Below are 21,978 nucleotides of genomic sequence, written 5' to 3' on the forward strand. Positions count from 1 at the left end.
TTGTCCCGCCTCTGTTTTCCATTGGCTATCTCCATAAATGGAGGCTAGCCATTGGAAGAGAGAGGCTTCCGTCATTCTGCGAGGCGACTCGTGGGCGTTCCGGAGATTTTTTCTCATCCAGCCCCTTTTAGCACGTCAGTGCGGCGGTGGGCGGGGTTTATTTTTTTGGTCGTCCATGTTTCTTTTGGTCATTCCGCGGCCGACCGCCGCCGGAGGAAGTCCAGGTCCAGGTGAGTGCTTTTGATTGTGGCCATTCCCGCCCCTCCCGCTGTCCGTGTGCCCGTTCCCGCACCCCCCTCCTGCTGTCCGTGCCTTTCCCGCCCCCCCTCCCGCTGTCTGTGCCTTTCCCGCTCGTCTTTTACTCGTCTCGTGTATCCCGTCTTATGTCGTCTCCCCTTTGTGTGTCTCGTTGCTGTGTTTGTGCGTGTATCCTGTCTCGTCTATCCCGTCTCATGTTGTCTGTTTGTATTTTGTTTATAATTTTGCTCCGTGTTGTGAATGTTTCTGTTTGCACAGCATGCGCGACAAGTGAAGTGACGGCGGCCATGTTGCGACCATGAAACTCCTCCCTGAGCCCAAGCCACGAGGACCGATACTATGCCTGTGCCCGAAAATCGCATCGCCCACAAGAGACTCGCCCGAAAGTGAGCCCATACATTGATAACCGCCACCCGCCTGTCCCACGTGGGCCCCAAACCCCGAGGACAAGCGCGGCATCAGTGCAGCCCCACCGGAGAGCGCGCTGCACAGGGCGAGGTGCACGCTGCTCCACAAAGAAATAAAGCCCCCCTCCCCCAGGAAACATGTAAAGTGCACGAAGCTCACCTAAAGCCGGACAAGGGGCGTCTACTGCCGCGGCGTGTCCCCAGGTGAATGTCCTACATATCGACTAACCCGCAAGCCGGAGTAACGGATTCCGGGACAGATCAGCTCACTCCACCGGGCAAGGTGCGCACTGCTCCGGGAAGAAGTGCAGGCCCCCCCTCCCAGGAAAGCCGCCAGCGCACCAGCAACCATCCGGAGCCAGGTGAGTCCCCCTCCATTGCGTGCGAAAACTCGCACCAAACACCCCCCTCCCCAAACCAACACCCGACCCCAAGGACACGCACCCCTGTTCACGGGACCGAAGCGCCCCCCGCCCGGTTCTAGACCCAGCCGACAGCGCCAAGAGTCAGCCTGAATACCCTAACTTCATGCCTCAAGAAGTGCCCACCCCGCCGCCCCCCGCAACCTCAACGGCCGCCCTGCCCCAGGCCAAAGTGCAGCACAAAAGAGAAACTGCCGCGCGCCCTAGAAGGATGCACTACCCCCCCCCGCCAACCACCCCTCCTGCTGGCCGTGAGCCCGCCACCCCCCTCCCGCTGTCCGTGAACCCGTCCCCCCTCCCGATGTCCATGTCCCCGGATAAGACCCAGCGTTAATGGCAGCGTGCTTTCGCTATCCCTTCCTCCCCTCGGAGTTTGGAACTGCTCCCAGACGGGCTGGTGACCTGGGCAGCTGCGAGGGCAGACACGCCGCCCTCGACTAGCACAGACAACGTGGAGCGCTTTCCTCAGGGCAGTGGTGAGTACAGATTTATGGCGCATGTAGCAACATTTTACAATTCACGTATGTGGGTACTGCCTGTTTGCATTTTCAACTGAAAGTGTGTAAAAGAGTTTTAAAGAATGCACTAGTTGATGGGGTGACTTTCGGGGCACAATTGTTTTTTTTGTAATCTCTGTGCTTTTGCGTTCCCTACTTGTGCAATAACCCGGCGTGTTTACAAATCGTTTTTCCCCTAAATGTCACGCGGAGGCACTATCTGTTTTGAATGTTGGGCTGCGGTGACCCTGTGTTCCTGCTTGGCTAGCTACCAACCCCCTTTCGAAGACAAGCAGAAAATGCCATCATTTTTAGTAACCCACCCTCAGTGGTTGGCGGCCCGTGCACAAAAAGTTGTTAGAGCACGCGAATTAGTGATATGATGACATAGAAGGGATTCATGACAGGAAGGAAACGTGTTTAAGTGTTGGTTTTTGCCACTATTGCAATAGCTCATCACATCAGGATAATAAGACAGCATTCCCCCTCCCCACGAAGTGTCTTTTGTAAAGCAAGATAGCTAGGCTTATTTACTACTCAAAATATTTGTTTGAATGTTTTCCAGAAGAGAGCCAACAAATGAATGCCCGTTTCCTTCCCCCTCCAACTTGTTTCCATCTCGAACACAACAATGAATGGCACTTCCGTTTCACTGGTTTGTTTGATGTTAACCCTTATCATCTGCTATGAAGCCCTAAACAGTACGCTGGACAAGGTTATTTTAAGCACATGAAGAGCACATTGGGCCGGTAACCAGGGAACTAATTCTCCACAGTTAAAATGGTGCGTCAAGGTGAACTAGCTTAAAAAAACATATACGATGTTTATTTATACTTGATCTGTCTTGTTGTGGAAAGATGAGGAGGTCAATTGTGTTTACATTTACTTGTAAACCATGCTCCATGCACATTATGACACCCAGGCTATTTGTTCTGCCCTGAAATTACACTTTTACACCCATTAGATCTGACAATAATGTTACACTCTGCGCGTTGGGCAGGTTCAGACAAAATTGAATTATTTGCAAAGTGTAGCACCATCTGGAACCCAAACTCAATGAAGTAATCAAATGTGGCTGTCTTTGTCAAAGTATTCAGAGGGGTCACAAAGAATAAGGCCTCGGCGTACAAACGTACAACGATAACGTACCCAAGCTCGAAGATTCCTCTTCTGCGCCCGTCCCTTACACTACGACTATCTACCCCCTCACTGTCTCCCCGCCTAGCCTCTTCGCTCTTCCTTTCTATCCTATCCTTCCCACTCTCTCCTCTCCCTTCCCTCTTGAAAACCCATAAAATGCTGCAGTTTACTTTGTTTGCGTTACTGCAGTGCAATGTCTTTTCTTTACTTATTATGGTGATGTGTGTCGGTGATATGGTCATGGTGGTGACTTATGCATGTGGTAGTTACGTGCCAGTGTGACGTGTTTGTGATGACATTTGTGGCAATATTTTGTATGGGTTATGCTATGTTCTGCCGTGACTTGTGCATGTAATGATGTACATCTTGGTCAAGTGCATTTTAAAGTATGCGTTTATTTGTATGTAATTGAGTATGTGGCTCCTGACTGTGAATTATGTATTTGGTGATGTATGTGGTACTAGTGTGTGTATATGATGACGTATATTGAAGGAGGCAAGAGTCAACATAGCATTTGTGCTCAGCACTTATTATTCTAAGTACAAGCCTTTAATGGCATACAATACTTTATTTGTTAACAGGGGTTTTACATTTCCAGACTCAATATTTGGTGTATATTTATGGTTTCAGTACATTGAAATCTAGCCCACTACTAACCACATACTTCCAATACCCCAGCTGTCCGGCTAGTTTGCACTGCTCACCAGATATTGGCCTCGATCATAATATTATAATGTGGCCTGTGTATTAACTAATTAAACATTTTACTTAAACACTTCTGCATTTAGACTGTGGTTACATAAACAATGTCAGCCTGTCATTTATTTTATGGGTTCTGATGTTTTCCTTACTTTGGAAATTTGGTTGCAGTGCGTCTTACTCTCCTGTTTGTGGATTGGGTATTCCCTCCATGATCACACCCATCGTTGCCAGATCTCTGATTTATTCTTATCAAGTAGAGCTGCTTCCCTGCCCCCTCGGTTTTGTGTGTGCCTCTGTTGCCTGCTTGCGACCCGGTTTTGTGTGTGCCTCTGTTGCCTGCTTGTGACCCGGTTTTGTGTGTGCCTCTGTTCCCTTCTTGTGATCCAGTTTTGTGTGTGTGTGTGGGTGCAAATGCAATAGGTGTCGCATTTGCAAGAGATTATGCTATTAGCTTTGTAAATGACAATGCCATTTATTTAGGATATCAAAGCCAACACATAAATAAAAATGTTGTCATTTACAAAGCCAATAGCTTTAACTTTTCTAAAGGCGAAACCGTTGCATTGTAAATGCTTGTTTACTCTTTCCATGTGTGCTGCATTCGGCAACACACATTGAAAGCGGAAAACACCTCTTGGGTGTGTTTCTGTGTAGGAAGGTGCCCCTTCCTGCGTAATAACAAATCCTGCATGCTGTGCAAGTGTGCATGCGTTGGTACTTGGAAGCACATTGTGCACCAGTGCAGGGGGAAAGGACAGGAATGCACTGTATTTCTTAAATACAGTGCATTTCTGCCCTTTCACATTAACGTAGGGCAGCGGAGCAAGAAAACTTGCAGCGCTGCCCTATTCTGCCCTATGCCAGTTCCCCATAGTTCAATTTTAATTTTAATTTAATTTTTAAAGTTTTATGTAGCACTGGCTAGACCCGGAGGTATCAGAGCGCTTTACATGAGCATCAGATCATAGTTACAGGTTACATCGTTACAAAGGTTACACAGTTCTTAGAGCATGGCAACATAGTTACTTGTAAGGTCGAGATAAACAATAAGCACAAAAACGTAAGGGGAAAAGAAGGCAATGTGAGAGATTCAGGGGGGTTGGAGTAGGGGAAGTAGACAGATAATGAAGGTGGGAAAGAGGAGGGGAGGGGAGGGTGAGAGACACAGCATGGGGAGAAGAGGGGAAGGGTGTCGGGGAAACAAACCGGTAGACGAGTCAAGGCAACGTCCAAAGTCCAGTAAGCTGTGATCCCAGGAGAAGTGGTATCTGTAGGAGAGTAGGGTCTGCAATCCTATGATCACCCAGATGTTTTGCTTTTGCTTCACTGGTTTACGACTTTCTCTGGCTGTGGGCCTGCCAATCAGACCCACAGCCTAGCTGTTCTCTCACTAAATTGACATGTGTACCTTAGGTGCATTATCCAATTGGGACTGGGCCACCTTATCAGACCCTGTAACTCAGGGCATAGGTGTACCCAGGGCCTACCAGGGGCTGAAGCATGTATTATGCCACCCCTGGATGGCCATCTAAATCTGACACAACTGGCTGCACGACAGCTGGGGCAAGGTGGTGTAATCACCCTTTGCTTTAGATATAGTATACCTATATCTAACCCTAAAAACGGACACACAGATTCCTATCAGTCACTCCTATGGCAGGCCTTGACAATCCTGAAGACAGAGTGCTTGGAATCGTGTGAGATGGTGCTCTGGCATGAGCTGAGCCCGTTTGCAGCTTGCGGAACCAAGTCCTAATAGCTGTTCCATGATAACGCATACCATATACTCTTAAGTGCATTATAATCCTCGCGGTTAAATGCTATCTTTGGTATTGCTTTATCAAAACATGTCGAGTAAGGTGTCATACGAATTGGAATACTAACCCCTCGCCAATTCTGGCGACGGGGTTAGCATTCCACCCTTCTAGAGGGACACGACATGTATGTAACTGTGAACACCGGTTAAAGTTAACTCAAGCCTCAGCTCCACAAAATGGATGCTGCCACCACAGACACGAGTCTGACCTCCTGCTGCTGGGAGTCCTTCCAGCGAGGAGAGTTAGGACAAAGGGTTTCCTGTCAGGGGCGGTGCTAGCACCATCCCAGACAGGGTTTTGTGTATCCTGGGTAGGCAGGGCTTTACAGGAAGGTGACTGCAAGTGGCACCCCGGTGCTCAATACGCATCTGCCGGCTAGAACCAGTTCCGGGGGCACACCAGCCCCTGGCCTGGGGAAAGTCCGGCATGGGAGAGGGGTGTAACCACCCCCCTTCCTGGTCCCACCCCTAGGGCAGGACCTAGTTGCGTACCCACCCCTTTCTTTAGGATAAAGGCAGGAGCGGGGACCCTTCCAAATTAGATCATCTTTGATTCAAGAAACTACTTTCTACGAAAGGAACTCTCGACTCTTCTCAAGATTTCTCCCTTGCGGCTATGGAGTAGTCACCCTGCATCCACAGGCACCATCTAAGAACTCTGCGGTTTGCTGCACGTCCTTCCTCAGGAATCCGACTGACCAGCTCGACGAGACCCGGCTTCCCTGGCACCTCTGACCTCTACCTACCTCTACAGCTAAGCTGAGAACCGTAGGTGCGACGAGACCTCGAGGGACCGGCCATCATCAGAACTGCACGACTTCTATCCAGCACGACCGCCGAGGGATCCTCTGGTGAGTGCTTTGGGGTCCGAGAAGCCCCGACCCTGAGCAGCTCAAGCACCGAAGTCCAGCCCCCCAGCATCTCCACGATCTGCGTGGGGTCCTTCTGCTTTTTGGCTGCTCACCGCGTTGTCTGGCTACTAGCCCGCTGGCTTGTGGCCTACCCAACGACGACAACACTGCTGGTCTGGTTGCTCCAGACTGGCCCTTGCTCCCTTCCAAAAGAGGAGCACCCCGGACCCTCCTGGTCCACTCCAGACGCCATTTTAGGTCCACCGCGTGTGCTTGAATTTGCCAAGATTTGTTGCCCCAATCCTGGGCCCAGCGACGTCGACAGCATCAACCATCGTGGGACAGCTCGCACCTCCATCCTGGTCGCCGACAACGCCTCCTGGTCCGTGAGACTGCAGAGCCCAGCGTCGCCCACTCACCTGATCGAGGTGACTTCGCCCGGTGCCATCCTGGTGCCCACACAATCACTGGCTAGTGATTAAGAACTTGGTCCCCTCTGCTTTCAGGTGTCATCCATCTTCGATCCAGGCTTGGATCACTCGAACAATCTTCACTGGTCGCCTGCCAGCAACTTCTTTTTTCAGGCTCCTGGTTCGTCAACGAGGATTCCCGACGTCTTTTCAGACCTATGCAGCTGCAGCCCCTGGGCTAGGTAACTTCGGCATTTCGGTGCCCCAGCATAGCCTCACTATCCAAGGGTCCAGATCCACTTTCGTTTTCGACCTACCTAGTCGGGTTCGCCCGAGAACACTAACTTTGCCTTTACTAGCCTCCATAGACTTTGTCCCGCATCCCGCGTGAGAGTGCACACTCTGCACCCGAGTCCCCTAGGCCTCCTACTAGTAATCTGAAGGTTCAGTAACGTAGTCCTAGCGATTCCAAAGCCTATTAGTCCAGTACTTACCTGCTAGTAATTTCGCATTCCACTTTCAGAGTATATGGTTTTTCGTGCCCCTCGGGCATTTGTGTAAATTGTGCAACTTAAAGTATTTTCGTAAGAGTTTTGTTGTGTGCTTAGTACCCTGTCCTCATAAAGAGTACAGGGCTGTTGTGATCTAAATAAAAACACTGTTTATTTTCATAACACTTGTGTGGTGTCCTTTCACTTGGTGTTCAAGGGGTATATGTGATGGTATAACAGCTGGCTTAACACGCCCTCTAGAGTTTAGCCCGAAGACTGCTCGTATCCATGCTACTAGGATAGCTGGTCTATAAGGTTGACTTACAACCAATCACCATAAGGGTTGTTTGGACTGATACAAAGTGCTCACTAGAATAGTGAACATTATATATCAGGCCAACTTCTCACAGTATCCCTTCCCTATCTCTATTGCGAGAGGCTCCCTTTACGCAATGGACTCTCTCAGAGAGGTCTCTGAGACTCCAAGGCCTACATACTGGATCCTTCCCCAAAAAGGGGAGAGGGAGTGCTTTGGCAAGGGGTGCCATACCATACCTCAAGTGTGAGTGGCTCCCTTGGCGCAGTGGACTCACTCAGCGGGTTCGCTGAGACTCCAGAGTATAAGTATTGGATCTTTCCCCAACAAGGGGAGAAGGAGTGCTTAGTCAAGGGGCACAAAGGACAGGGGGTAGGCAGAGCAGCAGGCAAGGGGAGAGATTCAGGGGAGAGGGGATAGGAGCTAGGGAAGAGACAATAAGGAGAGACAAAAAGAAGTCTGCCTAAAGACCGACTGGGTAGGTGACGACCAAGGAGGGAATCCAAGGCCCATCTCCCCTATAGCTAAACCAAGTAGCTCCATCGGGCATCAGACACAATTGTACAGTCTCAAAACATTGAGAGAGGAGGGAGGGAGAGACATAAATAGAGGGAGGATGCAGTAGGGGACGATAGGAGAGACGACAGGAAGTGCAACAATGTGGTCAACAATATACAAGAAGATGATCAACAAGTAAACATTAAATCAAACAACCAGCAATACAATTGGGGAGGAGTGAAAGGCGAGAGAAAGTAGTAGGGGGTAGGGGAGAGGAGAGAGTGAGGATAAGGGAAGAGACAACCATGGAGACGAAAGGAAGTCAGTCTAATGTTCACAGAAAACAGGGTGGGGACAAAGGGCAAGGGCATGTGTGGGCTGAGGACAGAGGACAGAAGCTGGAAAGAGTAGGAGCGGAGAGGGTGGAAGGTTGCATAAGGTGAGGATCGCTAGGTTCAGGATCAAAAGTACCAGGTTATCTATCTGCACAGATTCTCAAGGTGGGTGCATTGTTAAAAACAGGCCACAAGGTGGAGCTCCAGGCTAAGGAAGGGAGCAGTTTAAAATTCAAAGGAAAAATAGATCAGGGGTGTTTCTGTAGAAAATAGGCGCTGTTATTCTAATGGCAACGTGTCCATCTTGAGGGGCCTAGAAGTCGTCAGATCTCGGCTTTGGCAGCATTTCTAAGGCTAGTTGGATCCCGCAATATCGGTGCGGCAGTTACAACTCCATTCATGCCAGCGCTGCTTCGCTCCTGAATTCCACCCTGCCCAGCCACTATAACCATTTAACCCCCAATTTGAAATCCGCACTCCCAGAAAGTGTCTTCCCTCGAGACCAAAGTTCAAGTTCAAGTTCAAGTTCGGGCATTTGTATAGCGCACTGCTCACCCAGAGGGTCTCAAGGCGCTTGGGGATGTGGTTCATTATTTGTCGAATAGCCAGGTTTTAAGTTCTTTTCTGAAGGAGATGTGGTTTTGAGTGAGGCGGAGGTGAGTGGGGAGTGAGTTCCAGGTCTTGGCGGCAAGGAAGGAGAAGGATCTGCCACCCATGGTGGATTTTCGGATGCGCGGGACAGCGGCGAGGGCTTGATTGGACGATCTTAGTTGGCGGGTGGGTTTGTAGAAGGACAGTCGAGTGTTGAGGCATTCGGGTCCTAGATTGTAGAGGGCCTTGTGTGCGTGGGTGAGAAGGCGGAATGTCATTCTTTTGTTGACGGGAAGCCAGTGGAGGTCTTTTAGGTGTCCGGTGATGTGATCTTGGCGAGGGATGTCTAATATGAGTCTCGCTGATGCGTTTTGGATGCGTTGGAGTTTTTTCTGTAATTTTGCTGTGATTCCGGCGTAAAGTGTGTTACCGTAATCCAGTCGACTCGTGACCAGTGCGTGGGTGACAGTCTTTCTTGTCTCGAGGGGGATCCAGCGGAAGATCTTTTTGAGAATGCGAAGTACGTTGAAGCAGGAGGATGAGACTTCGTTGACTTGTCTGGACATCGAGAGAGAGGAGTCTAGGATGAAGCCAAGGTTACGTGCATGGTCTGTGGGTGTGGGTGCTGTGCCCAGAGCGGAAGGCCACCAAGAGTCGTCCCAGGCAGAGGGGGAAGATCCTAGGATGAGCACCTCCGTTTTGTCTGAGTTGAGTTTTAGGCGGCTATGTTTCATCCATTCGGCTACTTCTTTCATGCCTTCATGAAGATTGGTTTTGGCGGTGTTAGGGTCTTTGGTAAGGGAAAGGATTAACTGGGTGTCGTCGGCGTAAGAGATGATGTTAAGGTTGTGTTGACGCGCGATGGAGGCGAGTGGACTCATGTAAACGTTGAAGAGGGTGGGACTGAGTGAGGATCCTTGTGGTACGCCACAGATGACATCGGTGGCCTCAGAGTTGAATGGGGGAAGTCGGACTCTTTGAGTTCTCCCAGCGAGGAATGAGGTGATCCAGTCCAAGGCTTTTCCTTGTATGCCGTTGTTGCTGAGGCGTTGTATAAGGGTGCTGTGGCAGACTGTGTCGAAAGCGGCGGAGAGGTCGAGTAGAATGAGGGCCACTGTTTCTCCGTTGTCCAGTAGTGTTCGGATGTCGTCAGTCGCTGCAATGAGGGCGGTTCCGGTGCTGTGTTTGGCTCGAAACCCGGATCGAGGGAGTTGTTGGATTCAAGGAAGGCGGTGAGCTGGTTGTTGACGGCTTTCTCGATGACTTTGGCGGGGAAAGGGAGGAGGATTGGTCAGTAGTTTTTAAGTTCTGAGGGGTCTGCTGTGGGTTTCTTCAGAAGGGCGCTGAGTTCGGCGTGTTTCCAACTTTCTGGAAAGGTGGCAGAGTTGAACGAGCAGTTGATGACATCACGGAGATGGGGTGCGATGATGGAGTCCGCTTTGTTGAAGATGTGGTGGGGGCAGGGGTCAGTTGGCGAGCCAGAGTGGATTGAGTTCATTAGGCGGATGCTGTCTTCAGTGGTGATTGGGTTCCAGGCGCTAAGGTTGTTAGTTGGCGGAGTAGGATCTGAGGGGGGTGGGGAGGGTTGATCGCTGGGAGTATTCTCGAAGCTGTTGTGGATGTCGGCAATTTTGTTGTAGAAGAAGGAGGATAGCGCATCGCAGAGGTCTTAGGAGGGAGTGATGTCGTTAGATGCTGCGGTGGGATTGGTGAATTCTTTGACGATGTTGAAAAGTTTCTTGCTGTTGTGAGTGTTGTTGTCGAGACGATCCTTGAATGCTGATTTCTTGGTGGATCGAATCAGCTGGTGGTGTTTGCGGGTGGCTGCCTTGAGGGTGGACATGTTGTCGGTGGTTGGGTTTTTTCTCCATGTTTTCTCCAGGGTGCGGCATAGCTTCTTGGATTTTTTAAGGTCTTCATTGAACCAGGTAGCATTTTTGCTGGCTGATTTGATCTGGTGCTTTTTCAGGGGAGCTAATTCGTCAGCACTGTGGGTGATCCATTGCTTGAGATTGGTGGCCGCTTGGTTTGGGTTCCGATGAGAGGGTGGGAGGGTTTTGGTTGAGTGATGTGAGGAGTTGGTCGGTGGTGATTTTGTTCCAGTTTCTCCGAGGAATAGGTTGTGGGCGGTTGTGGGTCATGGTGGTTTTGTAGCTGAAGTGAACACAGCTGTGGTCCGTCCAGTGGAGAGCTGTGGTGCGATCGAAGGAGATGTGCTTGCTGCAGGTGAAGATAGGGTCGAGCGTGTGTCCGGCTACATGGGTGGGGGTGTCAACAAGTTGTTTGAGTCCGAGATTGGCCAGGTAGTCCAAAAGGGTGGTGGTGTTGCTGTCGTGTTTGTTTTCAAGGTGGTAGTTGAAGTCTCCTAAAAGAATGTAGTTCTCGGAAGCGAGGGCATGTGGGCTGACGAGGTCCATGATGTCATCGCTGAATTGAGTGCGGGTACCTGGAGGCCTGTAGATGAGGGTGCCTCTGGGTGTGGTCCTAGGGTCGGTGTGGATCTGAAAGTGGAGATGTTCGGCGGTTGCAAGATTATCGTCGGAGCTGGTTGTGATTTTGATGGTGTTCCTATGGATGATGGCGATGCCTCCTCCTGTTTGATTGGTGCGGTCTTTACGGGTAATCTTGTAAGCGTCCGGTATGGCTATGGGGATGTCGGGTGCTGATGATGTGTTCATCCATGTTTCTGTAAGGAAGGCGATGTCCGGTGACGTAGTGTCGAGTAGGTCCCAGAGTTCCGTTGCGTGTCTGTGGACCGAGCGGGTGTTAAGCAGGATGCACTTCAGGCGGTTAGAGTCGGAGCTGTGTGTGGAGGCAGTGGATTTGGTGAGGGTCCTGATGCTGTTGAACTTGCAGGAGAGGCAGGCGAATGGGCCGTGGGTACGTCCTGGGGTGGCTTCGCAGCATTGTGGTGTGCGTCCGGGGTTGAGGGCGAGGAGAGTTGTGGCATCATATGTGACTCTAGTGGGATGGGTACGGCGGGGACCAGGGGGACAGGCGCTGGGCGCGGACGGGCGTAGACGGGCTTACCTTTGGCGCACCTTCGGCGCGGCCGCAGCGTGTGGACGCTGCGCGTAGGTCCATCTGTCTTAAATGGATAGTGGAGGGGGCGGAGCGTGGGAGGGTCAGCTGGGAGGCGGGGAGCAGGGAGGAGACATGGTCCACGAGTGACCAAACAACAAAATGGACGGGAGGTAAATGAAACGAAACACCACCACAATGAAGATAGAAATAAACAAAGCAATGCAGCACAAAATGCAATCAGTGAAAATACAAACAAACGATACCAGGCGCTATTTAAGCTTCGAGGCGCTTCTGAAATGCAGGCGATGTTGGAGCGCGATATCAGAGGCAGGTAATGGGAGTCAGGAGCAATCACTGGGGCAGGCAGTGAGCTATGCGAGCACGTTCAGCAGGAGGAGTGGAGCAGTCAGCCAGGGGGTCGAGGTGGGGAGCGTGGAGGAGCGACCGCTATGGAACTAGTCCAGTCAATCAAACAACTAGGGCATTGCTGGGCTAGGCGAGGGAGGCCTCACTTGGTGCCGGTGCTGAATTCCAAAGCTCTGCCTGCAATCCCCTCTAGGAATCTTGTCAGCCGATCTCGCAAGTCAGATCTCCCAAAGTCAGTTGAGCTGTGGCATGTTAGGGAGAGCTGGAGCAATGCCTGTTCCGAGGCGCTGAGCTGGGACAAAGCAGCGCAAGAGAGGCAGGCCTCACCTTGTGTTGGTGGGGGATCAACGCACCATAAACAATTTTGTCCGGTGGGGGGTCATCGCACTATCTATTGTTGGTCAGGCAGTCCGGTCATCAGCATCCAGCATCGTGGCGGTGAACTGGGCATGGAGAACTGGGCGGCGAACTGGGCAAGCCACGGATGGAGCGGGAGCACTGGAAAGTTCCGGGGCGCCTTGCAGATACAGGCACTCAGGAAGCGGAGATGAGCCGTGCAACTCCCAAGCGCTCTGCGGCGATGAGGAAGATGCTGCCACTGTCCATGGTCGATGGGGATCTACGCAAACTAGCAGCTGGGTCAGCCATCACAGGTCGATCGTTAGCCTACCGCAGGAGGAGATAACGAGCGGCACATTCCTCGGCAGGGAGGCCGCATGGAGCTGGGGAAAACTTCAGTGCGGCTGAATCGGTGCAGAGATCAAATGGGAAAAGAAATTTCCTCTAGCATTTTGTGATTTGGTTCAGACTGAACAGTCCCTCAGTCTAAATCTCATAATAACAAAGTATACGTTGGCCAAGTATGGGAACCTATACATGGCGTTTATGGATTTGACAGCAGCCTTCGATTGTGTAACGCATTCCAAGTAATGGGCAATTTGGGAGTCTTTGGGAGTCAACTCCCCGAAAATATTCTGAGGCTGAGGTCTGTGTTTGATTTGGAAAGAATGAAGAATGCACTAGACACTCTAGAATCACATGAGGGGTGAGGCAAGGGTGCGTTTTGGCCCCTTTTTTATTCTCACTTCAGACGAACGCTGTTCAGTTCGCTTTATTAGGATCTACTACAGATATCCCACCTACTAACTCAAGTCTAGTCCCGATACTCCTCTATGCAAACGACGCTGTACTGCTGGCACCTACCCCCAACGCACTCCAGCGACTCAGAGGGGTATGTAGGATTTATGTATAATTTGGACTTGAAAGTTAATCATAACAAGTTGTTTTTTTTCTTGTGGCAGGCACAAGACTACAGAAGCTAACTAGAATGTACATCAAAGGGCTAATGTGGATGTTTTTAATAATTTAGGGATTAGGTATGATAGGGAAAGTAATTGGTGAAATGTGATAGTAAACAGAGCACATCTAATGCAAAAAAGTATAGGAGGCCTTTTTAGATTTATAAAAACAACTGGGAACCTACCCTCTAGAGGTTAATAAATTATATGCCTCAAAAACAGCATTGGTTGCCTTTTATGGGGCAGCTGTCTGGGCCGCATCTGATATTTCTAAACTGCAGGGCAGCTTATTGAAAAAATTAGCTTCTTTACTACAATTCTGTGCCAAATATATTTGTCATCGTTAGTTGAACCTTCATACATTACAGATAAGATCCGTATGGCCCCAATCCTTTTGTGGCATTCAGTGTGGCGAAAGGAAACCAGACACATCATAACGGACTGCCTGAACCTGGATGGCGTAGGAAATATAAAATGTCTTAAATATATTGAGACCACACAACACATTATAGGTTTATATACCCTATATACGCACCCGAGTTCATGCACAATAATAACAAAACCGATCTAAAGGTCCGGCTATTAGCCGACTTTGATGAGAAGAGCTTTGATATTAATTGTAAATTTTATACTGTCAGACAATATCATGATACCTAATGAGAACAAATTTTTCTTGCCTATTATTTGTTGCACATGTACAATATAGATATATATTATTAAGATTTCAATTAAACTACATTTATTTAATGTTAGGTCATCCATCGAAAATATATGTGATTTCCTCTTTGTCCTTGTAACAGGCAATCTAGGCAGAATGACCTAAATTTTATATTATTTTGAAAAGATTATATTTATGAAAGAAAGAGATGTATTCTCCCTCTTATGCGTAACGTGAATTTTAGACAATGTCGCCTAGCCCTCCATTACCTCAAGAAATTACTGGATCCTTTTACATGCTTTTGAACGGCTTCATTTTACTTATGTGTTTTAAAGAAGAGGAGATTAACTGCTTAAATATGATCTCTTATGTATAATTTAAAGGGTTTTAGCTCATAAACTAGGAGTCACTTTAACAAACCAAGGCTTTCTACTTTGTAACATTTTTAGCTCTACATTGTTAAATTGCCCTTTTAAACTTGATTTTATGTGATACAGTGTGGAAATTATGGATGAATTTGTTTGTGTAGAATACTTTTTACGCCAGTTTTTACTGGCATAATGTTATGTGACTGATTGATTGAACAGAACTTTAATTATAGCATGAAAGTGGGAAGAGATCTGTTATGTGCCTTATGTTACTTTAGAAGAGCAATAATAATAATGTACTCACATATTTACTGTTTTTCTCCTGCCTTTTTAAAATAAAATGTCCAATCCACCGCAATCTCTTCCAGTCCATCTGGTTCTGGGCCATAAGCGTTCGTTAAGCAGATCACTTAATTTCCCACAGTACAGAGTGGTTAGAAATTCCAGCTGCTGCAGCTGAAAGTTCAGGATGGCCGTCGACATGCACATCAGGCCTGCGTCACCTAACAGCACCTTGGTTGTGTCCCAGCTCGTCTGATCTTTCAGTAGCACCACCTGTCATACGGTTTACTTTGGCCAAGCCCTACTGCACTTTCAGCGTAACAGCTCTGTTAGGAAAGAGATCAGTTTTTCTTTAAATTATTGACGAGTTCATATTAAAAAAAGTAAGGTGGTTTACAGGATATTGGAATTGAAACTCAATATCTAGTGAATATGGCATGCTGCGTATAGAGCATAGTTGTGAGCCCACATTCGATAGAAAATCAAATGTATATAAGGAGACACTGTTTCAATTTTTTGGGTAATGTGGAGGTGAAGAAGTGTGCACATTGGACACATTTAAACCATCAAAGTGTTGGTGTATTTCTGGGGCGTGTGCACCCTTTTAACTTCTGGATTCAGTGCTGAGCTGATTGCGTAAGGGGTGGAATGCATATACCTGGGGACTGCCTTTGTGCCTGTGTGGCCCAGCCAGCCCGCTGACTGTGACCATCCGTCTCTAACAGCGGGGTTTTCTCACCAACGTACCCTCGGTCCCTCTCAGATTCCCCTTTTTTTTATAGATGGTACATTCCTCCTCGCAGTTGCCCGTCTTTCTTCAGGGGAAATGCCCCACCTTCTCAGTGTAAAGAGGCATATGAAGTCAAATCACTAAGGGCCAGGTGTACAACGCTTGCATTGTGCGACTCGCAAATTGCGTTGCCTGGTCTTAAAAATATTTTCTCACACACTCACAAAGGAGAAGGGATTCCTGTTTGCGAGTGGTTTACCACCTACTTGAGTAGGTGGTAAACTCATTGCAGAATCTTGCTATTAGGAAGGGTTGCCTCTTCTTAACAGCGAGAGTCGCAAACGCTATTTTGCGAGTCAGTGACACGCAAAATAATGTTTGTACATGCCATTACCCTTTTTTGCGTTCACAAACTGGCTGATCTCCCATTTACAAATACAAAAAAGGGTCATACATCTGGCCCTAAAAGTAAAAATTTCAAAGTCAGATTCAACTGAATTTACCAGTATTATTTTCTTAAGTTGCCTCTAAAGATATGATTAGGCACCAGTTACAGGCATTTCTAAGGTGTTTAAAATTAGGTTTGAGCACATTATGTGGTCTGGAGTTAGAGAACTCAACCATATTCCCTTTTTTTCTCAGTTGATTCTGTATAGTTGACCGATTGGTTTTTTCGCCTAGGTAAAAGTAACTCAGTTTGCTTTGTTTTCTTCCCACAGAGCATCTGAGGAAGCTGCAGTCTCTTCTGTCTGTGGAAGAAGGAGAAATCTTAAGTTTATCCTGTAACATCACCGACAGAGGCCTCTTCAGGACTGTATGCTGCTAAGATGATGTAGATCATGCTCTGAATCAACCGGTCAAAAGAAACTGTAAGACAAGCCGCTTCATCCTGTGGAGGGTGCGATGGAAGGAAACTACAACTTGTTTCATACTTTGCTGCTATTCTTGTGTGGTGTATTTTCAGGATCAAAAATGGAATATTTATGGATATGTATGTTGTGGAAAGAGCATGTATCCTGTGTAATTGCACATAGTTAAAATGTAGTTGCAACATCATATTTAGGCCTAGGCAGAATGATCAATGAAGGTATATTTGTTAAATAATCTGAGGTTTACATACAAATTGCATAGTTGAAAATCAATTTTCTAACTTTTTATGGAAAAAGAGTGCTGGATCCATATTCCATACTTTAGCATCAAATGTAAATTGAAATTCAATGTAATTTTTTTTATTTATTTAAACTGCTTTAAGACTAGCTGTGTTTATGCCACTGGGGTAAAATACCAGCACAACGAAATTGGGATAATTCTGCCTGGTGGTTAAAGGTATACATTCTGACTCTGAACTAGTCCTGTTCCCTAAAAAATGAAGAGATTGAGGTGGGCAGTTGTGTGAGTGAGTTGATACTTTCATAATGCACCAAGGCTGAGGCAACTGTAGAGGGGGTGTTGGCTGGGATGAACTCTCATCTTATTGGCTGTCATCTGAAATTCAGGGAACTATCATTGGTGGTGCTTATCAAGCGCATTAGTTGGAGCAAGCACGTTCCATGTCATTCAGGTTGCCATAGCCAGAAATGACGTGGTCACTCATAGAAATACTGCATGATGATGTGCCATAAAAAAAAATGTACGTTCAGAAATGTATTCTCCCATTTGAACTCACCTTTATGTTTTGGGAAATTTACAAACCTTACATGATAGCTGCACCAGTCGCAGATTTCATGGGGCATTTTAGTGTATTGGCATGTCTGCAATGTGGAATTGTACAAAGGCATAGCAGCTGTGCATCTGCACTTTTTTTTTCCAAGGAGGAATCCCTTCCCTCTCCACACAATTTAGGGGTAGTCAGTCTGTTACCCATCACACCCTAGAATGCTATTTACTCTCATCTCCTGACCAGTTGAAACCTTCAGAGATTTCCAGGAACGGAAGCAGTTATGGATAAGTTTACGGACGCTCACAAACTGAGGTGTCTGTGTTTTTTCAGCATACACACACTCCTCACCGTTCATACCTAATATTATACATCTGTGAGATAATGTTACGCAGGAGTAACTGGATCTAAGCATACAAGGTCAATTGTGAGATACGTACATAACTAAAATGTTTTAAAGATAGGGGAAACTACTGGTTCCTGGTTCCTACACCCTTTTTTCCCTGCTTATCCTGAATACCTTCATTCTCCACTTATATTAGTCATTTTTTGATGCTCTTCACTCCACATTATTCTATACTTGCAAGCAATCTTCCAGATCAAGGAATACTTGATACCCAAATTTTCAGATAAGGGTATCCACCATCAACCTTGTCCACACCTCCGGAATACCCTGAACATCAGCTGGCCCTAAAGTTGCTGGATAATGTTCGGAAAATGTTGGTATTATTTTACTATGGAACATCTTCATGTTTTTCTGCGTTAGACCAGGCTGATCCCATGTTCATTGTTTTTACATACATTATTTACTTTTTCCTTATTTGATTTTTATTATGTTTTGGAAGGTAAGTATTTTCTTCGCTACTATTGGCATGGAAGGAGTGTGCCTTACTATTGACTTCTAAGAATGTAGCTTATCTTTCTAAATTTCTATTCTCTCAAATTACGTGTGAGTTCTGTTTGTTTTATTTTAGTGGCAACCAAATCTTACTACAGCAAAGTAGAGGATTGCACCTAAAGTTGCACCCCTCGCAAGGAAGTAACTGGGGGATTCTTCACACAAATTCCTTACATTCTGCCTATGTCACTCTGTTGATAAAAATAACTAAGGAGTACTTTCATAGCAGTGCATGGTCACTGGTGTGCACTTTTAGCCGTGGAGGCACATTGGTACTGTTTATGCAAATAGTTTGCACCCTCTTGCAGTTATAGTCAGACCATGTCATGACACAGAAAGTGGCATTACTATAGCTGCAGCTCTTACTTCCATCAGGAACAAAGATAAATATGATTCCAATGCATGTTTGGTCCTGTGCGCCAAATTGGAAAGCATTTGTAAGGTAGACTTAATAGATTGCAATCTCCAGCACACTACAGCTCAGGTTCCCATAATTATTTGGAGGCCGTATCATTTGTTACACGTTATTGTGTGATCCATGTTAGCTTGAAAGTGAGGTCTGGGGATTTGTACCTGTACAGTAAGTATTAGTTTTGAATCCCACTATGTGGCATTTATTTATGAGCATTAGGATATTGTATTGTAGTTGAGTTTCATATAGTGCACAATACATTTGAAAATGTATTGAAGGGTATTAGTCAATGGGTAGCACGCTGCAACATGTTATGCTTGATTGAAAGTATGTTGGTTTGTAGTGAGGCCTATGGAGAAGAGTTTTCCTGCCATTCATGATGACCACAGTAGTGCTCTTCTAATATCCTATTTTGCTGCACTAAAGCACGAGTGAGCAAATGAGAGTACGGCGTAAAACATTATAGCTTTAAATTATTGTTGTGTCTGGCTGGAAGAGTGTGGTTTGGGAGAGTGTCCTTTGTATGAAGTGTTTTGGTGTTATGTGATGTGGAGTGCATTGCTGAACTCATGGTGCTGTGTGTATATAACTGCACATGTGCCTGGAGTGCCATCGTATTGAGTGTCTGTGTCCCTCCTGAGGCGGAAGCCGGGAGGTTTTGTAGCTCTGTGTGACTGCACTTTTAATCTCATTTGTAACAAGCGAAATACAGCTTGAAATCGGTGTTTTTAAATTTACGCGCAAGGTTGCTGTAACTGCTTGACTTAATAAGCTTTTACCTTCCCTTTCCTTTCCGCTGCCCTAGGGTCACTCCCAGCCGAGTATTGACGCTGTGGAGTTGGTCCCGGGCACAGAACAACGGCGGCCATCTTGAATCGGTTGTAATTATTTGCGCTCTATCTGCTAATAAAAGGGGCATCCCTCGACTTTGCACTTGATCGTATTGAGTGTCTGTGTCCCTCCTGTGGCAGAAGCCGGGAGGTTTTGTAGCTCTGTGTGACTGCACTTTTAATCTCATTTGTAACAAGCGAAATGCGGCTTGAAATCTGTGTTTTTAAATGTACTCGCAAGGTTGCTGTAACTGCTTGACTTAATAAGCTTTTACCTTCCCTCTCCTTTCCGCTGCCCTAGGGCCACTCCCAGCCGAGTATTGTTGCTGTGGAGTTGGTCCCGGGCACAGAACAACGGCGGTCATCTTGAGTCGGTTGTAATTATTTGCGCTCTAGCTGCTAATAAAAGGGGCATCCCTCGACTTTGCACTCGATCGTATTGAGTGTCTGTGTCCCTCCTGAGGCGGAAGCCAGGAGGTTTTGTAGCTCTGTGTGACTACACTTTTAATCTCATTTGTAACAAGCGAAATACGGCTTGAAATCTGTGTTTTTAAATTTACTCGCAAGGTTGCTGTAACTGCTTGACTTAATAAGCTTTCACCTTTCCTTTCCTTTCCTTTCCACTGCCCTAGGGCCACTCCCAGCCGAGTATCGACGCTGTGGAGTTGGTCCCAGGCACAGAACAACGGCGGTCATCTTGAGTCGGTTGTAATTATTCGCGCTCTAGCTGCTGATAAAAGGGGCATCCCTCGACTTTGCACTCGATCGTATTGAGTGTCTGTGTCCCTCCTGAGGCGGAAGCCGGGAGGTTTTGTAGCTCTGTGTGACTGCACTTTTAATCTCATTTGTAACAAGCGAAATACGGCTTGAAATCTGTATTTTTAAATTTACTCGCAAGGTTGCTGTAACTGCTTGACTTAATACGCTTTTACCTTCCCTTTCCTTTCCGCTGCCCTAGGGCCACTCCCAGCCGAGTATTGACGCTGTGGAGTTGGTCCCGGGCACAGAACAACGGCGGCCATCTTGTGTCGGTTGTAATTATTCGCGCTCTAGCTGCTGATAAAAAGGCCGGAAATGTCTCCGCGCAGCGGACGCGATCAGCGGCTGCGCCGGAGTCGTGCCAGAGTCCTGCCCGTCAGGGATGCTGCCACTTCTCTTACCTACTCTCCCTCTGCCCTCATTAATCTACAAACCGCACATTGCGTTTTATCTCCGGCAAGCCTAGATCGTGTTTCATCACTCGGCATTGCGCGCAAAGTATCTCTCCCACACTCTAGCTACAAGTCCTCAGCCTGCCCCAGTACCAGCGAAACGCGCATTCGTGTATTATACCTAAACACACGTTCATTTGTAAAACACCAGGCTGATCTCTTTCTTCTTCTCACCGATGAAAGCCCTGATATCCTTTTAATTACTGAGACCTGGCTGACTGATGATTCTCTCCCTGACATCCTGGCAGCATTGCCCCCGACTACTACATGCTCAATATGAACCGACCCTCTGGTCGCGCTGGTGGTGGGGTGGCAGCTGTCATACGAAAGGAGTTCAAATTCATCTCCACGTCTTCTCTCACCCTCACTGATGTGGACAACCTCATCATCAGCCTGGAAACTGCGGAGGGAGTTCTTACCCTTATGGTTCTCTATCGTCCCCCCACTCTATGCCTCTGTTTCCCGTCGCTCTCAGCGAACAGCTAGCCAACCTGATTACTTCATCTGCCCGAGTCGCTATCCTTGGCGACTTCAACTATTGGTACAATGATAGCGACGCTGGCCCCCATGCGGCCGAACTGTTTGAAGTTCTTTCTAACCTCAACATGACCCAACTTGTCACCTCTCCCACCCATATCAGAGGCCAGATTCTAGATCATATTTGGACCCACAACCTCACGCTCTCCTGTCCTGTGGTCACTCCTTGCATCTGGTCGGACCATCATATGATCGACACTGTGATCACAGTCGGGGGTCGTGTAAAGGTTCCTCCTCTGGCAGGCGGGGTCGCTCGTAAATGGAGCGCCCTTGATTCTCAAGGTTTTCTTTCCTTCCTGGTTGAGTCTCGCCCCCGCCGCGCAGTATCGCGACTGTCCATACTCTGAAGGATGATTTCTCCAGCTGGATTAACAAAGCCAGCGACCATTTCGCCCCCCTCTCCAGATTCCCTCGCTCCCGGCACAGCAAGTCACACAGGTGGTTTGATACCACCCTGAAAACTCAGCAACTTGAACTACGCCAGACGGAACGCAGGTGGAGACGTAACTACTCGCCAACCGATAGAGAGGCATACGTCGCTGCATGGAGAAAATATAAAAGTGCAATTATAGCAGCAAAATCCTCACATATTTCTGAAAGGATCCTCATTGCCCCTAATAAGTCTAAGGAGATCTTCAGAATCATGAGTGAGCTTACGTCTGACGCCAGAACCCTCCCTTCTCAGGCTCCCACCCAAGAGTCCTGCAAAGCCTAAATAGTTTTTTCATTGAAAAAATTATTAAGATTAAGAATACTATCCCTTCTGCCTCTTCCGTGGCCTTATTAGCTTCCTCTCCTGGAAACCCACTCTCACTATCACACTTCCCCGTCCTTGATCCTACCACTCTGGCCAAACTCACTGTCCGAGTCAAATCTGGCTCGCCCAATGATTGTTGTCCCCCCTCTGTTTTCCACGATACTTGCCTGGCTCTGCCGGATTGCATCTTGTCTCTGTTAAACACCTCCCTTGAGA

The 21,978-nt window shown here is 47.6% G+C and overlaps 1 protein-coding gene across 1 annotated transcript in view; it reads left to right on the forward strand.

Annotated features, from left to right (window-relative positions):
- LOC147701707 (uncharacterized) overlaps positions 1-21,098 on the forward strand; it is a 332,276-nt gene extending 311,178 nt beyond the window's left edge. The window contains exon 6 of the mRNA XM_086928690.1: positions 16,180-21,098. Coding sequence (XP_086784816.1) covers positions 16,180-16,188 — 9 coding nt within the window. The 3' untranslated portion in view covers positions 16,189-21,098. The remainder of the gene's footprint in view (positions 1-16,179) is intronic.
- The last annotated feature ends 880 nt before the right edge of the window (positions 21,099-21,978 follow it).

Source organism: Lissotriton vulgaris, chromosome 7 (genome assembly GCF_964263255.1).
Source record: "Lissotriton vulgaris chromosome 7, aLisVul1.2, whole genome shotgun sequence".
In the NCBI taxonomy this organism is placed as follows: Eukaryota; Metazoa; Chordata; class Amphibia; order Caudata; family Salamandridae; genus Lissotriton; species Lissotriton vulgaris.